The sequence below is a fragment of the Caretta caretta genome, chromosome 20 (genome assembly GCF_965140235.1).
Source record: "Caretta caretta isolate rCarCar2 chromosome 20, rCarCar1.hap1, whole genome shotgun sequence".
Classification (NCBI taxonomy): Eukaryota; Metazoa; Chordata; order Testudines; family Cheloniidae; genus Caretta; species Caretta caretta.
This window is the reverse complement of record NC_134225.1, coordinates 14,905,625-14,926,403: the sequence shown is the minus strand read 5'-3', so window position 1 is coordinate 14,926,403 and position 20,779 is coordinate 14,905,625. Positions and strand designations below refer to the sequence as shown.

The 20,779-nt window shown below is 39.5% G+C and overlaps 1 protein-coding gene and 1 long non-coding RNA gene across 2 annotated transcripts in view; both read right to left on the bottom strand.

Annotated features, from left to right (window-relative positions):
- LOC125627614 (uncharacterized) overlaps window positions 1-20,779 on the bottom strand; it is a 69,087-nt gene that overhangs the window by 27,970 nt on the left and 20,338 nt on the right. The window contains exon 2 of the long non-coding RNA XR_007354063.2: window positions 11,930-11,961. This is a non-coding gene — a long non-coding RNA (uncharacterized LOC125627614). The remainder of the gene's footprint in view (window positions 1-11,929; window positions 11,962-20,779) is intronic.
- HOXC4 (homeobox C4) lies at window positions 365-2,540 on the bottom strand. Its single transcript, XM_048831900.2, has 2 exons — window positions 1,903-2,540; window positions 365-1,415 (listed from the first exon to the last, which is right to left on the bottom strand). The coding sequence occupies exons 1-2, from the start codon at window positions 2,444-2,446 to the stop codon at window positions 1,066-1,068; spliced, it is 894 nt and encodes a 297-aa protein (XP_048687857.2). The 5' UTR covers window positions 2,447-2,540; the 3' UTR covers window positions 365-1,065.

Here is a 20,779-nt window from a genome sequence, read left to right as displayed (position 1 = left end):
GTAGAGAAAGAGAAAAAATCAGAAAACCCTTATATTAGATAGGGGAAAAACAGAGACAGATGAATGATATTCTAACCCAAACACACATCACTGTTCCTTTCTCAAAACAAGATTCCTTCCCTCCCTCCTCCCCCCACCCCCCAAGTATATATATGTTTGACTGGGAGAATCTGAGATTGAAACACATTGACCAAGTTGTGATGTCATAAAATCTAGAAAACAGAGCTATTTTTATGTTTGCTTAGACTTAATTTAAGCAGTCACTCCTGCACATGGAATTAATGCCACAATCCCAGGATTATTATATATATATATTTAGGGCTAGGGGAATGTGGAGAGTGAAATAAGCCACCAGACATTAAAGTAAAACTAATTCACACTCACTGGTTTATTGAACACTGGGACTTTCACATACACACTAAAACTCTTTATTGCAAGTTTACAATGATCATGTAAAATCAGTCCAAAAACACAAATAACCACGACAAAAAAACTAGCTACTGACTTTGTTTAAACCTTGCTCTTTTTTTAAATATGTCACTATCCTTCCCTTTTCTTTTTTCCCCCTCGCTTCTCAAAATTTAAACCAATTACTCACTCAGCCTGGTTTGTGTGATTTTTTTTCCTTTTGAATCATGATGATTTTTTTTTAGCTTTTTCTTCACATTTATACCAAAGAATTTCAATGCTCCATTTTATCCTCGGTAGATCATTGTGCATTTGTAACGCAGAGGGCAAAATACCTACATTCTTTTTCTTTGTGATTATTCTTATTTGTTCATTAAATTCATCTAACGGAACATTGACCTCTTCCCCCCTCCCCTTCCCTTACCCCTTAAAAAATAAATAAAACCCTGAAATGGCGTAAAAAAACCTGCAGGTTCTCGGTCACCTGGCTCCATGCTATGTTACATGCATCTAAAGCCTGTGGTCTTACAGAAGACCTCATTGTTTTTTATACGCACAGGAAAACTACAAGAAAAGAACCAAAATATATATATATATATATTAGATTCTATAAATAATCAGAGTCAATTTTGTGTGTGTGTGCGCGTGTGATATTGTTTATAACCTTGTGATATCCTCTGCTCGCTGCTCCTGAGCTGTGCCCGGTGATAGTTCCTCGCTGGGGGCAGCGTTACCAGCAGCAAGGGTGCCCGCCGATGAATTCGATGGAGCCGAGGACCTGACTTTGGTGTTGGGCAGCCTGTGGTCTTTTTTCCATTTCATCCGCCTGTTCTGAAACCAGATTTTGATCTGCCTTTCCGAGAGACACAAGGAGTGAGCTATTTCGATGCGCCTTCGCCTTGTCAGGTACCTGTTATAGTGAAACTCCTTTTCCAACTCCAGGACCTGCTGTCTTGTATAGGCAGTCCTGGAACGTTTGGGCTCGCCTCCATTGTAATTGGGATTCACTGGAAAAGCAAAGATTAGCATGAATAGAGAGAGAGAGAGAGAAGCAGACAACAGAGAGAGAGGGGGAGAGAGAGAGAGAGACAGGAAATCTAGAGTGGCTCAGGAAAAAGTAATCAGCTAAATGGGTTATAAAGAACTTCTGGCAGCCCAAGACTTTCTATTCTAATAAGAAGGGGTTTCCCTGGCTCAAAAGACTGAATTATTTATGTACCCCTTACAAAGCTTTAGGAGTTTCACACATACATAACAGAATGAACCACATGGCTAAGGCTGCCCAGACTAGCTTGGCTATAAAATTTATGGTGGGTGTAATTACCCATTCCGAGTCGTAAATCCAACTCAATTGTGCTAACCCAAAGACGCTCATGGAAGGGAAGGAAATAGGGAGGGAAAAAAAAAAAAAACGAGACAGCGAGCGAGCGAGAGCAGGGTGTGAAAATAGGAAGGAAGGACCAGAGCAGAGGGAGAGAATAAAAAGTTGCCTACCAGTACTGACGTGGATTTTTTTCATCCATGGATAGACTATAGGTTGCTTAGAAGCTGTGCTGTTAGGATGCTCAGGGTTTGGCTGGTTGCAGGCTGCAGGGGCTGGGGAAGGAGAGGTGGAGGAACTGGAAAGAGCAGTCTGCTCACAGAGCTGCTGCGGTTTCTCTGAGAGGTGGTGGCCTCCTTGAGTTTGCCCATGTCCCCTTTGGTGCGCGGCTGGGTTGCCGGGAGCTTGAATATTGGCACAGCTGTATTGGCGCCCTGGGTAGTTGGGTCTCGGTGGTGGGTACAGTTCTTGGTGATGATGCTGGAAGCTGGACTCCCTTGTCCGGCTGTAATATTCCGGACTGTGGTCTGGGATGTAATTATTTTGCGAATATTCCTCGCATGGAGGAAATTTCGGATCGATGTAGTTAGAGTCCATCAAATAGGAGCTCATGATCATTAATTTCTGGAGTGGAAAATAATTTTTCTCGCTTTGTCGTTTTTCTGCTCCATAAAGCCCTCCTACAAGCTGGCGACCCCGTAAAGTTACTTTCACCATGTGACTCCCTTGTCCAATCACACCAGCCAGCCTAGTCCCCGGATAAGGAACCAAAAGCTTTTTCAAAATGTATCCAATTCGTGTGTGTGTATGTGCGTGTCTCTGTGCATTGTTGTTGTTGTTTGTTGTTGTTTGTGTGATCTCAAAACTAGGAGCAACGGGGTCAGGATGGTGAGAAGGATCAACCGACCCCCTTTTCTCTCCCCCCCCCCCCACTCCCGCCGCCGAAAAAGACAAATGTGTAAGGGAAAATAAAAGAATAAAATCCTACCGGTTTTTGTAAAGGGGGTGGGGGACATGTGGGAAATATTCCTCATAATACCCCACACCCTGCCATAGACTGGATTTTAGAAATCTCTCCGTGGTAGAACTCCCCCCCCCCCCCAGATCTTGCAGATCAACAACAGAACAAGCCATAATTATGAAGATTAACTATCACTTTACCCTGCACAGAATAAGACACGCTCAGATTATGTTGAATTTTTCACTTTAAAGAACTGCTAGGTTACAAAACTGCCCCCCTTTCCACTCCTAAGTAACACAGGGCAGTTTAAGTGCCCTTGCTGGTAAATTTGTTTCCCCCACCCAAAATGAAATATTGTTAAACACACATCATTAAGTGGGGGATGGGGAGGGAAGGGAAGGAAACAAGTTACCTGAGAGGTAAAAGGGAATATGCAAACCATGGCTCCATAATTTAGAGTTTTCTAAATGCTCCCAACCTTTGCTTAAGAGATATCTCATTTCCTTGGAAACTGACAGGATCTATTTGTGTATTAAAGATCATAGCTACACAGTCTTTCCACCCACTCAGAAAGCTGGAATGCTTTTGGAGTGACAACAATTCTTTACTTGTAAAACTACTTGTGTGTTTTTATTCCTACTGGCTTTTACAGGCTGATTATGCTTTGTTTTCCTCATTTAAAATTCTGCCCTTTCCAGTCTGCCAAAGCTCCATATAATATACATATATTACATACATACATTTAATTAAACATACATGTATGTGAGATAGATAGATAGATAGATAGATAGATAGATAGATAGATAGATAGATAGATAGATAGAAATGTGGTTCATAGCTCCACATCCAGCCAGAGAATTAGTTTCCCTTGTAACGTCCATTGAAAAGACCCATTTAACTAGCTGCTTTAATAGAGGGAGGGAGGAAAGGTTGAGATAACATATATAAAAATGGCTCCCTTTCCCAGATGTCAGGACAAATAGACCCCCTGTGCAAGTACAGAAACTGGAAATCGATGTAAATATTTTGGAGAGAGCAGTTATTGCAATTAAGGGCTTTATCTATAGCTTGCACTAAACAGAGGGGCAGAGGGAGTCGGATTAATCCCTTGTACTGCTTGATAACAATTATAGTTGAAAATCATAGCTTGCAGGGCATTGCCATATTTTACTTGATAACAATAAAAGTGACACATAAAGTTAACTGTTTATGTTTTATTTATTAGACTAAACGTGCCAGCGGTGTCGGAGGCTTTTGGCTCGTTGTTACAGCTTTTATGGGGTTGTAAAACGCCATAAATCAGTCACATGAAATGGTTGGGGCTTTTTGTGCTGTTGGCTCAGACTTCTGCTATTTCTTCTTTATATGAAAAGTAATAATGTGATTTTATTATTATTATGATCCTCATCCCCAATCATCATTATTATTCAGTCTACCTTTAACAAGCCACCCCCACGCTGTCCTGGCAGAAGCTATGGCTGTTTTGCACTTGAATAACTACCTTTTAAAATGACATAACCAGTATTTGAGGATTTAATTAGAACAGCTGCAATTAAGGGAATCAAAGGAAAGCAGAACTTTACAAGGCTCTGGCATCGTCCATATACTCCCCTAGAGACGAATCTGTGACTCTCAAATATTCACACAAATTCGATTCTACAGGGTACATATAGACGACTGTATAATTTGGCACTTGTGGTGTTGAGGCTTGAGGGTGGGGAGGGAAAGGATTGCACTTCAGAATAGTGCTCTCTGGCTGGAGGAAAGTTGGAGAGCATGCAAAGGCCACTCACTTAGAATGTTGCTTAAGATGTTTACAAATATGGTTTGCTTTGCATATTTGTGATTGCGGGTCCTACCTCACACAAAGACTCAGTCCCATATATATTTTGGCACTGTTGCATGTGGAAACTCATTTGCTATTTTCATTATTATCTAGCATTTATTGGTTTTATTGGCATATTTTTCCCATGGCCTAATTGCTTATCCAGTGGCTTGACAAAGATGATCCCTACTTTATTAAAATTAGATATGTTCCATCTCTTGAGATAAGCAAGTAGAATCCTATCTCTCTAAAGAAAAGTTGCAAGGAGGGTGGGGGAAGAATCTAGAGTTTGCAAAAGACATTAATGGAAATGTATTCTGGTATTCAAAACATTGATTCAAATCTATCTAATACATTCCTTTTCACTAGCTATATCTCATGCTGTCCGAACACCTTGGACTCATACAGGATTTTGACATTTATTGTTCATACGGATGCAAAAACTTTATTCCAAGGCTGCGGGGATATTGAATAAAGATGTAGAGTTAATAAACTAATTTTACCTAGGCATGTCTTTTTAAAGGATGAATCTCGGTAAGCCACAGATGAGAGGGATTAAAAAAAATATCCACAGGTAGTTATCTAAGAACATACTTGGTGGTTATCATAAACAACTAAAGAGTTCAAAAATCCAAGGAGTGAAGGTCACCTAAACTAATTTCTACCAATGAGTTACAGACCTACAGTTCGAAGGCTTAAAAAAGTCTTTGGCTCAGTGTTCCAGATGGCCAAGGGAGAACTGCAATTTTATTTCAATGATTTGTTATTCTTATAGCTTTGGGACTTAATTGCAAATATTTTTTTTTTTTTAAAAAAAGCGCCTGGCCCTGCTGCCTTGTCAATCTAAATTCATCCCTCCCCCTTTCTATTTTAGTTTCTTGCACATTATCTCTAAGCAGTGCACAAATATATTTCCCCCCTCACTTGTCTGATTTTTTCTCTTTTTTTAGTTTTTAGTGGAGTTTTTAGATGTGTCTTTTGCTTTAAGTGTTTGGCAGAATTTTTCTCTCCATAAAATAAGTCTGCACTGATCTGTGAAGAATAGTTGTGCAAGAATCTGGCTCTTTTGTCTATAAACCTTCCCTCCCACTCCTCTCTCTTTCGCCTCAATTTCCCCAGCCAACCCAACAATGTCGACAAACAGTTTTGGACTGACAAAGCCAAGAGAAATATAGCACCTCGAAAAAATAATTTCTGGTCTTTATTTCCTTCTCTACCCAGGGATCAGGTTGCAAAATATAGATCTGGTTACCATTTCAAGAACATTTTTGAGTACAAAGCGCCTTTCTGACAGTACTGAAGAAAAATAAGTGACTATTGTCCCTGCGGATTCATTGTCTTAGCTATTACCATACTGACCGTTTGGTAACCTGTACCTCAAGCCATTAGCAATCTGTGCATCCTAGAAAAATGAAGTACCTATCTACTGGGGTTTTGTTATTCAATGTTTAATAATAATAATAAAACAACAAACCTCACACTATGAACTATCTCTTCTTGAGATTCATAGGCAGGAAATAAATGTTTGAGTAGAGTTTTATTTCAAAGCATTTAAGGGTTTATTTTAAGGTGATTATTATACAATAAGTTACATTAGTGTGTATGCTGGGGGGCGGGGGGGGGAGACAGTTTCTTGCAGAAAAAAACAGTTGGTTTCTCTGTGACATTATGCAATGACATGTAATTAATTAAATTTTAATTTTTCTAACAACTTGAAAGCAGTAAGTGCAAAAAAGACCTTTTCTTTTTGTTCCTTCATAATACAAATAGACAGGTCTAATTTATGCAAAGAAATATGCAAATGTTTAATTGATTTTTTCTTAAATCTGTTGTCAGTAAAAGTAATGAATCGGCCTAAAATGATTTTAATAACCAGAGCATGTCAGGAGAAGTATTCGCCTTCACATTTTCCTTTTTAGTCTCTTTAGTCTCCGAATCTGTAATAATGTAAATATTTACCCCTTCTTTCTAAAATGTTAAAGATGAATTCCTGTTGTTTGTTTGTAAAAAAAATATACAAACCGTTTTCTCAATCTCTCTCTCTTTCTCTATCCCCCCCCCCTTCCTACCCCACCCAGGAATTCAATTTTCTTCAAATCTCGTTGAAAGTGGCTTTTTAAAAAGTGGGCGCATTTTAATATTGGTTAGACAGCGTGACCTGAATTTCACCTCAACTGTTTGACTTGATCCAATAGGTCACTGCCAAGGAGTTATTGATGGGGGAACTCCATTGAAATTTGTCTCCTCACAAATGGCCTTTAGATCTTCTAGCTAGTTCAATAACTAGTTATAATGTAGAAGGGGAAAAATGAAGCCCAGAGGCAAACTAATTTGATGTTTCATTTTTATGCTGGAGAAATTGTTGGTTTTCTTTCTATCACCTCCCCCCAAACCCCCCTGGTTTTGACGAAGACCCCCTTTTAGCTGAGAGGAGATTTGAATCTGTATTACAAATATATTTTATTATTGTTGTTATTATTAATTATTATTAATAATAATTATTATATTGGAGCCTCGGTTCATGAACTCTTCAAGATTTGACCTACACGGGAGCTTAAAAATAACTTCCTGCTTGGTAGGAAACATGCTTTTACTTTTTTGTTTGTTTCTTTGTTTGTTTGTTTCTTTGTTTAAAAGAGGATTATTATTTGTAATAGATCAAAGTAGCCAGTATGGGTAAGCGAGTTACGTCTCAATTCTTTATAACTTTTCGTGTGATTTCATTTAGCTCGAAAAGAAAATATATGTGTTGCAGCTTTGAGAACTAGCAAACCAAACCTGTTAGAGACGGTCCTTAAAGAATAACTTTTAAAATAAATCCAAATTAACTAATAAACCTGCGATCGGTAGAGTTTAATTTATTTCTTATACCATATTTGCTTGTCTGTAATGGTCCATATAACTACAACTGATCGCTTCCTTCTTCTTCTTTAGCCTCTTCAAACCTATTTAAAAGGCTGAAAATATGTATTTTAGTTATAATCAATACCTTCTGAATACAATCTTTTCTGAGTCTGACGGCTCTATCCTTTTCAGCACTGAGAAAAAACTTTGATGGAGGATCCTTTTAAGTGACATATATACAGGCTATAGGGTTTCTCCTTGACTTTTTCTATACAAACAATACCTGTAATGACTCATCTCATGCTGCTGAACCATAGGTTAAGTTGTAAAGAAAACATTGGTCTTCTACGGGGATTGGAGGGGGTGGGGGGGAGTTGCAGAGAGAACCGTTCAGTGGAAGTTAGGTGGATGTTATTGTGTGGTATGGAAATATATACAAACTTTAGACAGCTCTTGTTCTGTATTATCCTAGAAAGCTTCTTCTTGAGTGGCACTTACTAGCTTAACCCATTCAGCCTTGAAATCGTCCCCCAGAGTCATAATATTAATAATTACGCAGAATGCACTTCTTTGGCTTGATTCTGTCTGTGATAGCACCTAGCTGCTGACAAGGACTTTGAAAGCCGATGCCCAGAGAAAATGGATCTGGGCTTAGCCACTGAGACAGTAGAGTGGGTTAGAATGATAATATTAGTTATTTTAAATTGTGCAGGGGAATAGAAAGTCATACCAACCTCCCTTGAGGTTGAAGGGTCAATATAAGAGTTAGCTAGGTTGTCCTGGCCCGCAACTAACTTTAGGGTAACTCTGATAAACCCTACTGTGCGTTCATTTTCAGTATTGCAGAGACAACCTCCCTGCCTCATATAGTCCTGCTAAATGCCTTCTCTTTCCGCTGGATTCCCTTCCTAGCTGGCGCAAGAGTAAATAATCCAGCGGAACAGGGGCTACACTTCGTGTGACATTCGCCATAGAACATTTGGCGTGTAAATGGCAAAGAGAAAACTCCAATGGGTTATTCTCATTCTGAATCTGTGCCTATGGGGAAATAAGAAGCACAGGTTGCAGGCACTTCTGGTCGGTACTGACACCCTTTGCAATTTAAAATCAATTCTGTGGTGGCTTTCTCTGGGGACGGGAAGTAATCACTGGACACTTTTTAAGCAAAGGGCAGCAAAAGAGCACCCTTTCCTCCTTGGGTTTCAGATGGTCAAACTGCTCTTACCATACATATGTGTGACAGAGTGTCTAATTGGATTAGATGTACAAAGATTTCCTCAATATAGGTTAGAGACTGGTGAGTGCTTGAATCAATAGCTGTTATTAAAACCTTACAGATATCAATTCTCCTAGTCAGTTTAATGAATACAGCTTTTATATTCAAAATGTACAGGATTTACACACAGACACGTATTATATATACACTGGTTTTGTTATATACATATATATAAAGCAAATACAGTGTACTGTACATATATATGCATACTATAATCATGTATTAGATATATTATGATTTGAAGTGTAAATATTATATATTGCACATCTAAAACTGTTTTAAAGTATTTGTGTATCTATTCATATCTCTGTATGTGAGTGTATGTTTACACACACACAACTAACAAATATATGCACACTCCCCTCACCCTACCCTCCATATATACACACAGGGACAGACACGCAAGTCTGTGTGTATCTGTGTTGTTTTAGGTGATGAACACTGTTCAGTAAAGCACTGGAATTAGTTATTTAGGACTGATGAAGAAAAATTATCCAGTGTGATTACTTTATTCTTCTGCATAAGATTCCTATCTTTGGATATTCCTATCTATCTCGATTTTCTGTCGATCAACCGCACTTTATACAAATATACAGAGTATAAACCCGGAACCATGTGTGTTCTAATGAGCGAATAAGATACATGGAGTTCTGGAGAAACCTTCTAATTGCCTTCAGCTACCAAATGAGGTATCTGAATTTTTTTAAAAAAACTTTCATTGGGCGGTGGAGAATGGCAACAATGGACTATAATGATTGAAGAGGAGTTTTCTGTTATCTATAATGTTTATTTTTTTCACTAGGGTACTTTCAGTTTAATCTTTCACTATGTAATAAACTATTATCTTAGTTAATCCCAAAGGTGAATCCATCAAAACCTTTTAATAAAACCTTTATTAGTTTCAGTAATTCCGAGGGTTGTAGCTGCACCTCCAGAGCAGCAGGCAGAACTTAACTTACCTTGGTCTGCTGTAAAATATTTTAAAATAAATTTAGATGTGCAAATGTTGCCCGACTCATCCTGGCCATTAGAATTCTGCAGGCATTGTCGTTTGCAGCAGTCATTAGTCAAGCCTACAGAAGCAAAAGGAGCCGGGTAGTTGGACAAGAGAAATCTCAAGAATGATATACAGAACCAGGCCTCTAGCATCAATTCAAACCTGATAAGAAATCGGCTGCCTTATTGCAAAAAGATGGCTAAGCTCGTTCAATTGGGCCTCGGATGCGTTGAATAATTGTTCGATTCCTGGAAAGGCTAAAGTGTTTTCACACCAAAACCTGGGGACCTAGGGAAAGGGAAAGGTGAACACCTAGGGTACCAGAAATGCACCCATATGAGATTGCAACGGGGCTGTGAAGGCAACAGATTGTTTGGATTCCATCCAGAGTTTAGCAGCTGGGACTAGCTCCATGAAAAAGTGGAAGGTGGGATGAAATGACGGCAGAACAGAATGCCAGCTAATATTAATAATAACAGACTCCTAGATCCGAAAATCTTATTTTAAGCATCCATTTGGAAAAAGTTAAGAGGAACTAGATATTAGTTCAGGGATGGTGCATCAGCCAGTGCAGCATGGTAGTAAACTAACATAACATATAAGGTTGTTCATACTCCACTTCTTCGCTTGCACATGACCCAGCAACTTTGAGACTGGACCTTTTTTAAAAAAAAAGCTTTATATTTCTGTTCTCCACAGTGTTATGGGGAATTAATTTCGACAGAGACAGGTACCCAAGAAAAGCAGAGACAGATGTAAAGTACTCCCGTCTCTCCTTAACAGTCATATGTTTTATTCCTAGCCAGAGTGTCAGGGAAGCAAAAATAACGGGGGCTTTTGGTTTTTAATTGGAGAATGTCTATTAGATCATTCATTTACATCGTACCTTGACTGACTGTCTTATAAAACCAGCACAATGTGTATACACACACGCACATACACACACACACACACACACACACACACACAGAGAGAGAGAGAGAGAGAGAGAGAGAGAGAGAGAGAGACTGAATGCTATTTTATGGAAAGAAGTCACTTTTCACCACGCCGGAGAGAGAGAGATTGACTGAATGCTACCGTACGGAAAGAAGTTAGCCTTCAGCACGGATTATACACACACGTAGGCATAGACCATTTTAATGTGGATGTCGAAAAGGGATCTCTTTGATAATCTGTTAATTTCTCACTTAAATGTATTTAATCAGATATAGCAATAAAGAAAGCATACACAAAGTCTTACTCTGCCTATATGCCTCCTGAGCATGTATCTAACCTTTTAGCTCTCAGAGTTCCAAGGAAAGCTGGTGTGTGTGTGTGTGTATGTTTCTATTTTTATTACTGCGAAGCCTAGTTAGATCACAAATCTTAGTCATTTTTGTAAAGTATTATTTTCTCCTACTGGATATTATGCATCGCAGCCACAAAAGTACACAATATGGAACAGAAGGAAAAGGGGAGGAAAAAACAACAATCAACCTCTAGCTTGTCTTTAATTATATAAACCTATCAACCTAGTGGAATATTCAATACAAACTATAATAAAATAATAATAATAAATAGCTGTCCTCCCCCATAGGAGACGCTCAGTTGACCTCTCTTTGGGCTATGTTTAAGCAAAATACGTTCAATATTTTTAGGTCAAATATAGTTAACAAGGGGACGGAGGTCTGAAGACCTTTTTTAGGAAGCTACTTGGTGCATTGATCTCCAGTACCAATGGGTCTTTAGATCTTATTAATTGCCTTAGCAGAAAATCAGCTACAAATATTTCCACTGTGTCTTCCCTCAGATTAGGCTGGGACTCCAGGCAAAAGATACAACTATTTTTGTTTTGTTTTGTTTTTAACGATAACAGTGCAGAGCACTATTGGGCATAATAGACAATTTCCAGACCATAGCACGAGATTATTTTAAAAAAAATCTTTTCGGAGGTACCTTTGAGAATGTAAGTAAAAGCAGATCTGTGGAATTTACAACCTTAAGGACACAGACCCCCTCACTTCCTGTGATTAGCGACAGATCAAAACGGACACCTACCTTCGTTTACAACCCCCGCCCCTCCCTTCCTGACAGGAAAAAACCTCCTGTAATAAAAGTCTAGTCAGCCATCCCTTTTGTGAAAGATAAAACAAAATATATGCAATCACGGTTTGTGAGTCTAAAAAACAAGGACATTGATTTTGTTTTTGTTTTAAAGAAAGAAAGAAAGAAAGAAAGAAAGAAAGAAAGAAAGAAAGAAAGAAAGAAAGAAAGAAAGAAAGAAAGAAAGAAAGAAAGAAAGAAAAAGAATTACTTACTGCTGTTTCTCTCCATTTTGTCATGGCCAAACCTACAGAAAAGAAAGTTTCATTTTTTTAAAGAAAGAAAAATACATACACGCTATGCCCTACAGGATCATCCATAAACTCTAGCTATGTGCACTTTCAAGTTGACTCCAGTTCCTTGTAGATTACACTCCAGTGCATGTTACCTAAACTCAAGCAAACTCTAATCCTGCCGCGGACAGAAATAAATAGAAAGGTCAACAGTAGCAGCTCTCTCTTCCCATGTGATTATTTTGTTGCTGAGACATGAATTAGAGAAATCTGTTGAGTGCCAAGAAATGATTATATATATATAATGTCTATATAGATATATCTACTAAGGAAGAGGAGAAAATGAATAAGATACAGAATAAAGACTCTAAGGGGGGTGGGGGATGGGGAATAACATTTCTTCATGTACATCCAACTATCTTGTTGCCTCAAATCCTCTCGCCTTTTGGTTTGGCTAGGAAAACAAATATGGAATTTAAAAAATAATAACCAACAATCTTGATCAGCGGAACAATGAAGCGAAAGTGGGAGGGGGATTCGCACTGGGAAAGGCTTCCTCCTTCTAAATGAAGAAGTGATATGGTGAACGGTTAGGCATCTCCAATTCGTGTAGGGGTAATAAGGGAAACTACATTCATATCTGCCAGGAAAAAGGGAAATCGCAAGTTTAAGAAAAAATCGATAACTCGGAATTCAACTCTTGACCGGGAAAACCCAGATCAAAACATCATTTGACAGGAATGCTCTCTCAGAATCAGATATTAAATCAATAAAATCAATCCATCAGTACAATCTGCATAGGCAGAAGATCTCTGCACCGTGGCTCTTAAAAGAGAGAGGAAAAGAGGGAGATGATGTTTAAAAACCACTGGGAGAATAACCGAGACCAGCGAACTGAAACAAAGTGAATCTCACCCTTGGAGTGTACCTTATTTTAGCTGGATATTTTGATTTCTTCATTCCACCTCTAGCTAGCCAATTTTTCTGGATTCAGCACTACACTAAACTTATGTTCGAAGGCATTATAGTTCCGCTCACATGGGTAATTAATATGCGCAATGGTTTTCTTGTAAAGAGGAATGTTTAATATTAACCTTTTAAAAAAACTTTTAATTCTTACGGTACGAAGGTGGCAAATAAAATTTTGAATATGGCTATTTTATTGATCCTGAAACGGAAACAGTTTTCAAAAAATGTTATGTAAGCTAAAAACCAAAGCAGCCAAATCTGCTGAGGAAATGACAATAATTTACCAGCTACAACACTGACTTTTTAAAAATTAATCATGAAACCTATAACTGAAGGAAGAGTTAGACAATGAAAGACCCTCTTGAAAGAATATATCTACATTTCAAGTCACACCAAAACTTTCTTCCTGTGTCAGACATGCAGGGTCTTAAGTCTCATAGTACCCATAACAAAGCTCAGAGCATTCTAGACTGTGCTCAATACAAATATTTACTTTTGATACCCTTGGCAATACTCGGCAACGTGCTTTTAGATGCCTTGAAGGGTTATTTTTCATTATGGGTGTGGAACTGAAACTAAAGCACTTTCGATTCTTTATTGAAAGGAGGACAATGGAAAATATTATTTCCTTAAATTTGCCTTGCAAAGGATTGCTTGGAAATAATCAGATCCTGTCCCTAATGTAAAACCTCCGTACTCTGTCTTCCCTTTGCCATCCTATTTAGAAGGCACATCAAATATGGTGGCTGTAAAGGACCAAATAAATGTTTACTTTTGGAATATGGCATCTCTTTGGCAACTGCCCACTGCAAACCTTTCCGTATACAATCTTCTGAGGGTGACTAAGAAAGTTATAACCCTACCTTTTAAAAAAAAAGTGGAATGAGGTTCTCGCATTTGCAAGTCTTGTTCAAGGCGAGCACAGATGTTGGTTGTTTCTTACAATAGATAATAAAATATCCCCACTGTTATAATAGGATGTAACCCAATTACATTGACTCGCAGTGGCTGCAATTTTGGAGTTGCTAACTCATGGTTTTCTGCCGTCTTGGTTATTGTTATTGTATTTAGTTTGTTCATCTTTAACAAAAATGTTCCCAGTACGAAATGTAGGATTTTAAGGTACTAAAATGCCAGGAAGCGCTGTTATTTTAAAGTAGTATCCCCTCCTTTCCCAAAACAGGTAGTTTAAAATGCGACGTGTAAATATCTTGCAGGTAAAGTAATTTCAGCGAAGTAGGGTTTCGCTCAATTTTAATTCCAAATTAAGCAGAATGCCTCTGAATCTCAAATATCCCAACTGACAACACACAAAGATGAATACAGTTGAGCACTGTGATTTATCCTCTATCTGTGGCAGAACTTGGACTGTATTTATGTTCCAAGAAAATAAACTCTCCCACAACGGTGCAACCTTAGGTAAAATATCAAGCTCATGCTAATGTTGTATCACCTTTTCGGAGGAGAAGGGGAGATGACTGATATAGTGACAAACTTGCCTGAATGTCACATTTGCTTCTGCTAATCAAAAGATGTTTAATTCTTTTTTGTTTGTTTTTTAATATATCTTAGGGTGTGTGCAAACCCCTTTGCTTGACTGGCGAACAGTAATCACGTGACTTCACTTTGCGCATGCCTGCTGGGATCCTTGGGATATTTTGGGTGCCATGAAAGTACACAAATCTTCCAGGCTAACTTTCCATCTTCTCGTGGTGAAATGTTAGCCAACCACATATACATTAAGAAAAAATAATAATACAGCGAAGAGTCATAGGGATGGAAACACAAACAGCGCATTTATCATAACATTTCAGAAATATTTAGCTCTGGAGAAACCTAAATTAAAAGTTGACGATTTCAGATGGCAAGAACTTCCCCATTGGAGAAGATGAAATGAACTAGCAACTCTTGGGCCTGATCAATCTTGTTCTTGAAGCACAAACAAATAATGGGCTTTATGAATAGGATTTCCAGGTGAAAACCAATTGAATCAGTTTATTTGTGTGAGAGAGGTTTTTCCTTCCCTGAAACTCAGAGTTAGGGAAGAGACAGAGCACCAAGAAATCCAGAGCACTTGTTCTTTTCAATCACGACTAAAATGGCTGTTTTTCAAAAGTGCCACTTCTCCTTATGAAGAAACTTCTTAATTCATTGGACCCTTGGATTCTTCGTTCATAAGAGAAATGTGATTTGCGATACAAAACGCCAAAGCTTCTGTCCAGGCACGGAGTTATGGCTGTGTGTGTCCCCTGGCAAAGTAGAGGATTGGTCACACTACATATTAAAATAATCTTTATCTATGGAGAAATTGGGGAATGTTTTTATATGCATCTCCATCTTCACGAAGCCTGAGTTCGTTTAAGCCTTAACTCTCCAGTCTATCCACTCGAGCACCCCCATTGTTATATTGTTATTAAACCTGGAACAAGTTGTAGGTCAGGCAAGAAAAAGGAAAAACAACCCTCTGGAAACCCACGTGCGGGCTGGAGCCTAGATTTGCATTGAAGCCACCTGCCGATGAAACAGCTCCGCACCTTCCAGATTCACTCAGCGCTTTGCAGCATGGAACCCACCGGCCTCGCCCCAGAAAACCTAGAACTATGAGCTACCGCGCCTAGTGACTACTAGCCTTGCAGCGAGGCCGCCTTTTGCTTCGCAAAGGGCATGAAGGCTCGGGAAGCAGTTGCGATTTATTTCTGCTAACAGGGCATCCCTTTTCTTGTCTCTTCCACCCCCCACCTCCCCGCCTCTCCCCCCCAGGCTTTCCAGGCTGCTACTCCTCTGCGCCGAGCCTTAAAACAGTGCCACACCAATCCGATGCTGCCACTCCCGGTTCAATGTGAACAGCAGAAGTGATCTCAATCTACTGGTTTGTTTGGAGAGGAAGAAATTAAGGAGCGGGTGGGCAAAAAATGTCTTTGTCCTGGGTCCTCCCCCTGCCCCATTCCACTTAGAATCTTCCTAGTCGTCACAACTGCTCAAGTTTTGTGGCAAAGAGCAGAGGCCAAACCCAGCTCACCTTCTTCCTCGGAAGAGCGATCTCGCACCAGAAGGAACTCATGGCACCATTAAGGGGCCCAAGAACTCACCCAATATTACACAGAAGAGGGGGAGGGGCAGATGTATACACATATGGCTGGGCGTGCAGGCTGGACACGTAGCTCCTTAGGGAAAAGAGCCATAAGGGAAACACTGTGGAGCTGCTGGCTTCGGAGACCTTTTGGAAAATCTGGCCCCAAATGTGGGTGCAGGGCTCTTGAAAGTTTGGCCCATAATGGAGAATTTGGTCAAATCATTTTATTAATAATAATAATAATAATAATAAATAATAAATAATAAAATCCCAGAAGGTTGAAAACAGAGATCAGTCCCAAGTTGTAACTATCCAGAAGTCAATGAAGTTACACGCAGCGTGAATTAGGCCCGATGTTGCTTCTATATTTAATAAGCATGTATCGATCTCTATACATACACCACATCACTGTGTATATCTCTTGTATGACACTTTATATTCTGGATACACATGAAGGGTGTACTTTATGGGTGTATGTATGTTCATAGTATCTACTTATACACAAACTTAAGTATTCTACACCCAGGGGTCTTTGTTCAGGCAAAATTAGCATATACTTCAATGGGAACTTCCCCTAACTAAAGGACTACAGTTGGTTTATTTTAGCACACACCTGGCCCCATTCAAGCCAAAGGAATTTTTCCAGTGGGGTCAGGATTTCACCTATGCCTATACAAAGAATCACCTATCTGAAGGAGTGTCTACAGCATGTAGAAATAGCCAGACCATGTCGAATTCTGCTCTGGCCCTCCACACTGCAAATCTGGAATGATTCATCATTTACTCTGGTGTGAAGGGGAACAGAATCTGGATCCATGATGAGCGTGTTAAATTAACTGAGCACCTTACTGAGGGACTCAGCAAGTGTTGCTGTTTATTGAAACTGGCTGAATCTTTATCCCAACATAAATAACTAGGTAACAAGGAGTATTTAGGCCTGAATCTCCTGGAAGTTGTCGCTGAGTTGTAGAGGTGGGATCAGAGCCTGGATTTGAGACCAAAGGCTTGGGAAGCATCTTATAAAGACCATAAGTAACAGGAGCAACACCTACTTGAAGGCATCTGGCCTATGTATACACACAGGGGCCTATGATCACAATTCTGCTTGGTTTCCTATAAGGGGACGGAGTTTACTCCTCTCCCCCTCCCCAGTATACGGAGTGTCCTGATTTTCAAATCCCTAATGAAAATGAAGACTGTTTGCTTGGAGAAACTCATTTTCCCCAGGAACACCTTTTTCATGAAAGTTTGGAGGTCAAAGACCCTAAAGCTTACTGGGCAGGATCCTCCTTTTCTCCTCAACTCTACCAAAAAAAACTCCACTGGTCTCCTTGTGGGGTGTAGATAATGCAGAATTGGGCTCTTTGGGTCAGAGATCAGCTCCCAGTAAACTCCAATTAAGAATAATAGCTTTTCCTTAGATTGTTCGTGTGTGTGATTCTCCATTGTTCTCAAAGGGATCTACTGGGTGCTGAACATTTCTGAAAGTCCAGATCCTACATTTACAAAAAGAAAAGGAGGACTTTTGGCACCTTAGAGACTAACACATTTATTTGAGCATAAGCTTTTCTGAGCTACAGCTCACTTCATCTGATGCATTCAGCTGTAGCTCAGGAAAGCTTATGCTCAAATAAATTTGTTAGTCTGTAAAGTGCCACAAGTCCTCCTTTTCTTTTTGCGAATACAGACTAACACGGCTGCTACTCTGAAACCTACTCTACATTTAGGCGCCTAAACGGGAGCTGAGCTCGTGGGATATACTTGCCCTATACTTTCACCTTGCACCGTCTCTTTTAAGCGCAACAAAACATTTTATATCTTCACATGTACACACCCGTCCCCCTCACAGACAGATTCCCACACACACACACACACACCCCTCCTTCCTTTTCCTTTGAACTAGAGAAATCCTCTTTTCACTTCGCTGTTTAACAGGAGGGTCTTTTGATCGCGAGTTGGACTCCAATAAAACAGGCCAAGTAGTAGTTATTTCTGGGATTGCAGACTTCTCTTGACTCTTAGATCCAGAGAGCTCAGCGCTCCGAAGGCAGTTGTATGGACTGGGGGCGGGGGAGGGAGAATGTGGTATATAAACAAACCAAGACGCTCTCTACAAGTACAGTTGAGACAACACAAGCAGTATCAGGGGATTCTTACGTATTTACCAGTCGTTGCTACATTTCCTAATTTTTTTCCCATTCACTGAATATGACATGGCTGACTTTGAATATAATATAGTCTTTGTGGTTAGATTTCAGTTATGAGCCCCGGCCCTACATTCCCAAAACTACCATTGCCTAGGTGTGTTGCAAACAATATTGAAGGGAAACCATTCAGGACAGCAGTCTATTTCTCTGCATTCAAACAGTGCTCCAGACAGGTGTTTGGACTCTGGCCTGCCCCATTTTCGATAGATCCTTTCGAGATTGCATTGCTCGAGTTTGAAATCTATCCATTGGAGGTATATTGTTACATTAAGCCAAGGACTCACAAGGAATAAGAGCAACATCTCCTGGTTGTGGAGGGGGGAGTACAAAAAGAGAGAAACAGAGATTGCATTAATGGCACTTTGTGTAATCTGATCATATCAGTCTTCTGAAGAAGAAAAAAATGCCACGTCTCTGTAGCCTTATCTGCGACAGGGAGTTTACAAATTCTTCGGCCTAGTTCCAATCCCGCATAGCTCTGAGTTCATGCCTCCCTCCACACACCTGCCAACAGCATCAAAGGAGTACAGAAGTCAGACTTCCAGATCTCTTTCTAACTCAACCTCCCCCCCCCCCCCAGCAATGCGCATGCACTTCACCACCCAGCAACATTTAACACACACACACGCACACAGCAAACTCTATACTGTGGTTCTTAAAAAAAACCCAAAGATTAAAAAAAAAACCCAATAACTCAAGCAGGAACCGAAACTATCTGATCAAAGTTTTAAAACCAAAGGGGAGAGGAGAATCAAAACCCCCGATCGTCCACCTTTCGCTTTCTTCAAGTATTTTATTGTCTACAGAGAGAGTGGGGTAGGACAGGGGTGGGGGGAGAAATGTCTCTGCTTAACCAGTAATATATGGAGCTTTCTGGCCTTATCTAATTTCCACAAGCCCTGGGGAAAGAGAGGGGGTGTCTGATATTCCTTCTAGATAAGGTTCCTGACTGCTACTCGCCTTATACGCCTTCTATGTTACTTTAAAACGGCATACATACTAGTTTGTCATACAGTAAAAGAAGCAAAGCCCTCCCCCATCACAGTATCTACAGAATTCCATGCCCATCAGAGTTTAACGCTCTATTTTAATAAGACTCACTGGGTGCAATGGATGTTTTCCCCCCCAGAAAGCGAGAGAGAAGGGGGGAAAATTAACTTACTGAGATCGCTTGGGATCCATTTGGTAAGATGTACCTTCACTAACAGCAGTCTGAGACGCCGTAATCCACACTAAATGCCTTGTCCCACTGTCCCAGCATTAAACAGCTCTAGCAGCTGCGATGGTGGACAGTTAAGATTATATATGATGTAAATATATTGTGGGTTTGTCAGCTCCCCCAAACCATAAAACTTAGTTTAATGACATCACGTGTTCTCTGAGAGCCATTCAGGGCTTTTGCTTTGGGCCATCCACATAAATAACCTTCAAAAGTTTTAAACTACTAAATTCACATAGAAGCCATGAGTATTTCTGCTAATGTTCTCATGTTCTCAGTTAAACTAAAAGCCCTTTGCTCAATAATAATGATGATGTTAATAGTAATAACAATGCAGGATTTTTTTTAAAAAATGGAACTTTGGTCTGTGGTTGTTTTTTTGGGGCCATTTTAAGTTCACACTGGGTTGACACGGATGACAGGGGAAAGGTAAGTCATTTTTTATTTCCTTCTTGGTTTTACAGCGATCTTTGGGAAAGGATTGTGAGACAGACAGGAAAAAACAAAACCTCTCAAGAAAGCAGCAAAAACAACAATCAAAAATGAATCAGTCCTGGAACATGACTCTTTTAAAAAAAAGAGGGGTTGAAATAAATCCATGCCCCCCCCCACCCCGGGAAAGTCAGGATTAACCTAATTAATCATAACTAACTACACTGTTGCTTCGCACTATGGCAATGAAAAAGTTTGGAGTTGTATGTGTTAGGTTTAAAAAAGAAGCAACAACAACAAAACAGAACCAGCAAAACCCACTCCTCCCTTAGATATAGCAAAAATGGATCTGATTTTGTTAACCCTTACCTGTCAAGTCTAATTGTTTCTTGACAGTTTACCGATCAAGGAGAAAGGAAAGATGTTGTTGACGATTTAACAAATACAGTGTTTAAGAGAAAGGAGAATAAGACTAGATACAGAACTACTTAGTTAGTGAACAGCCACCAGTATACGCCAAATCATTTTCCGTGCTTGAGCAATTTCTCAATAGATTTACACAGCATGGGTAGAAAATAAAAACCTAAAAGGAATAGTTAAAAGACTCTATTATTCTATTTGTAATTACCCAAGGCCCACATGGTCAGAGGGCCAGAGCGTTAAGCAAAACCTGGTTCAAGCAGAATGAAATTTCCAAACCTAGTTTTGATTTGCTTAGCAGTATTTCACTGCAGTGAACGCAAAAATGACAGTTCTTCCAGAAAAATAAAAGGAATTTTCAATTGACTGATAAATGACAGTAAAATTAAATGTCACAGCCTTTCTGAAAGCGTTGCTTGATACTTGTAACTTGCCTAATAATAAATAAATAAACTATAGGAAGAGGTAGGCTCCTAACTCCATGTTTAATAAGAACACCATATAGACACTCC

What these genes read in the sequence shown, in the direction of transcription:
- HOXC4 (XM_048831900.2), bottom strand. Translation starts at nt 2,446, where the DNA reads ATGGTGAAAGTAACTTTACGGGGTCGCCAGCTTGTAGGAGGGCTTTAT. An exon ending in AAAAATCCACGTCAGTACTG is followed by an intron (nt 1,416 to 1,902) that starts GTAGGCAACTTT and finishes TTGCTTTTCCAG; the next exon opens with TGAATCCCAATTACAATGGA.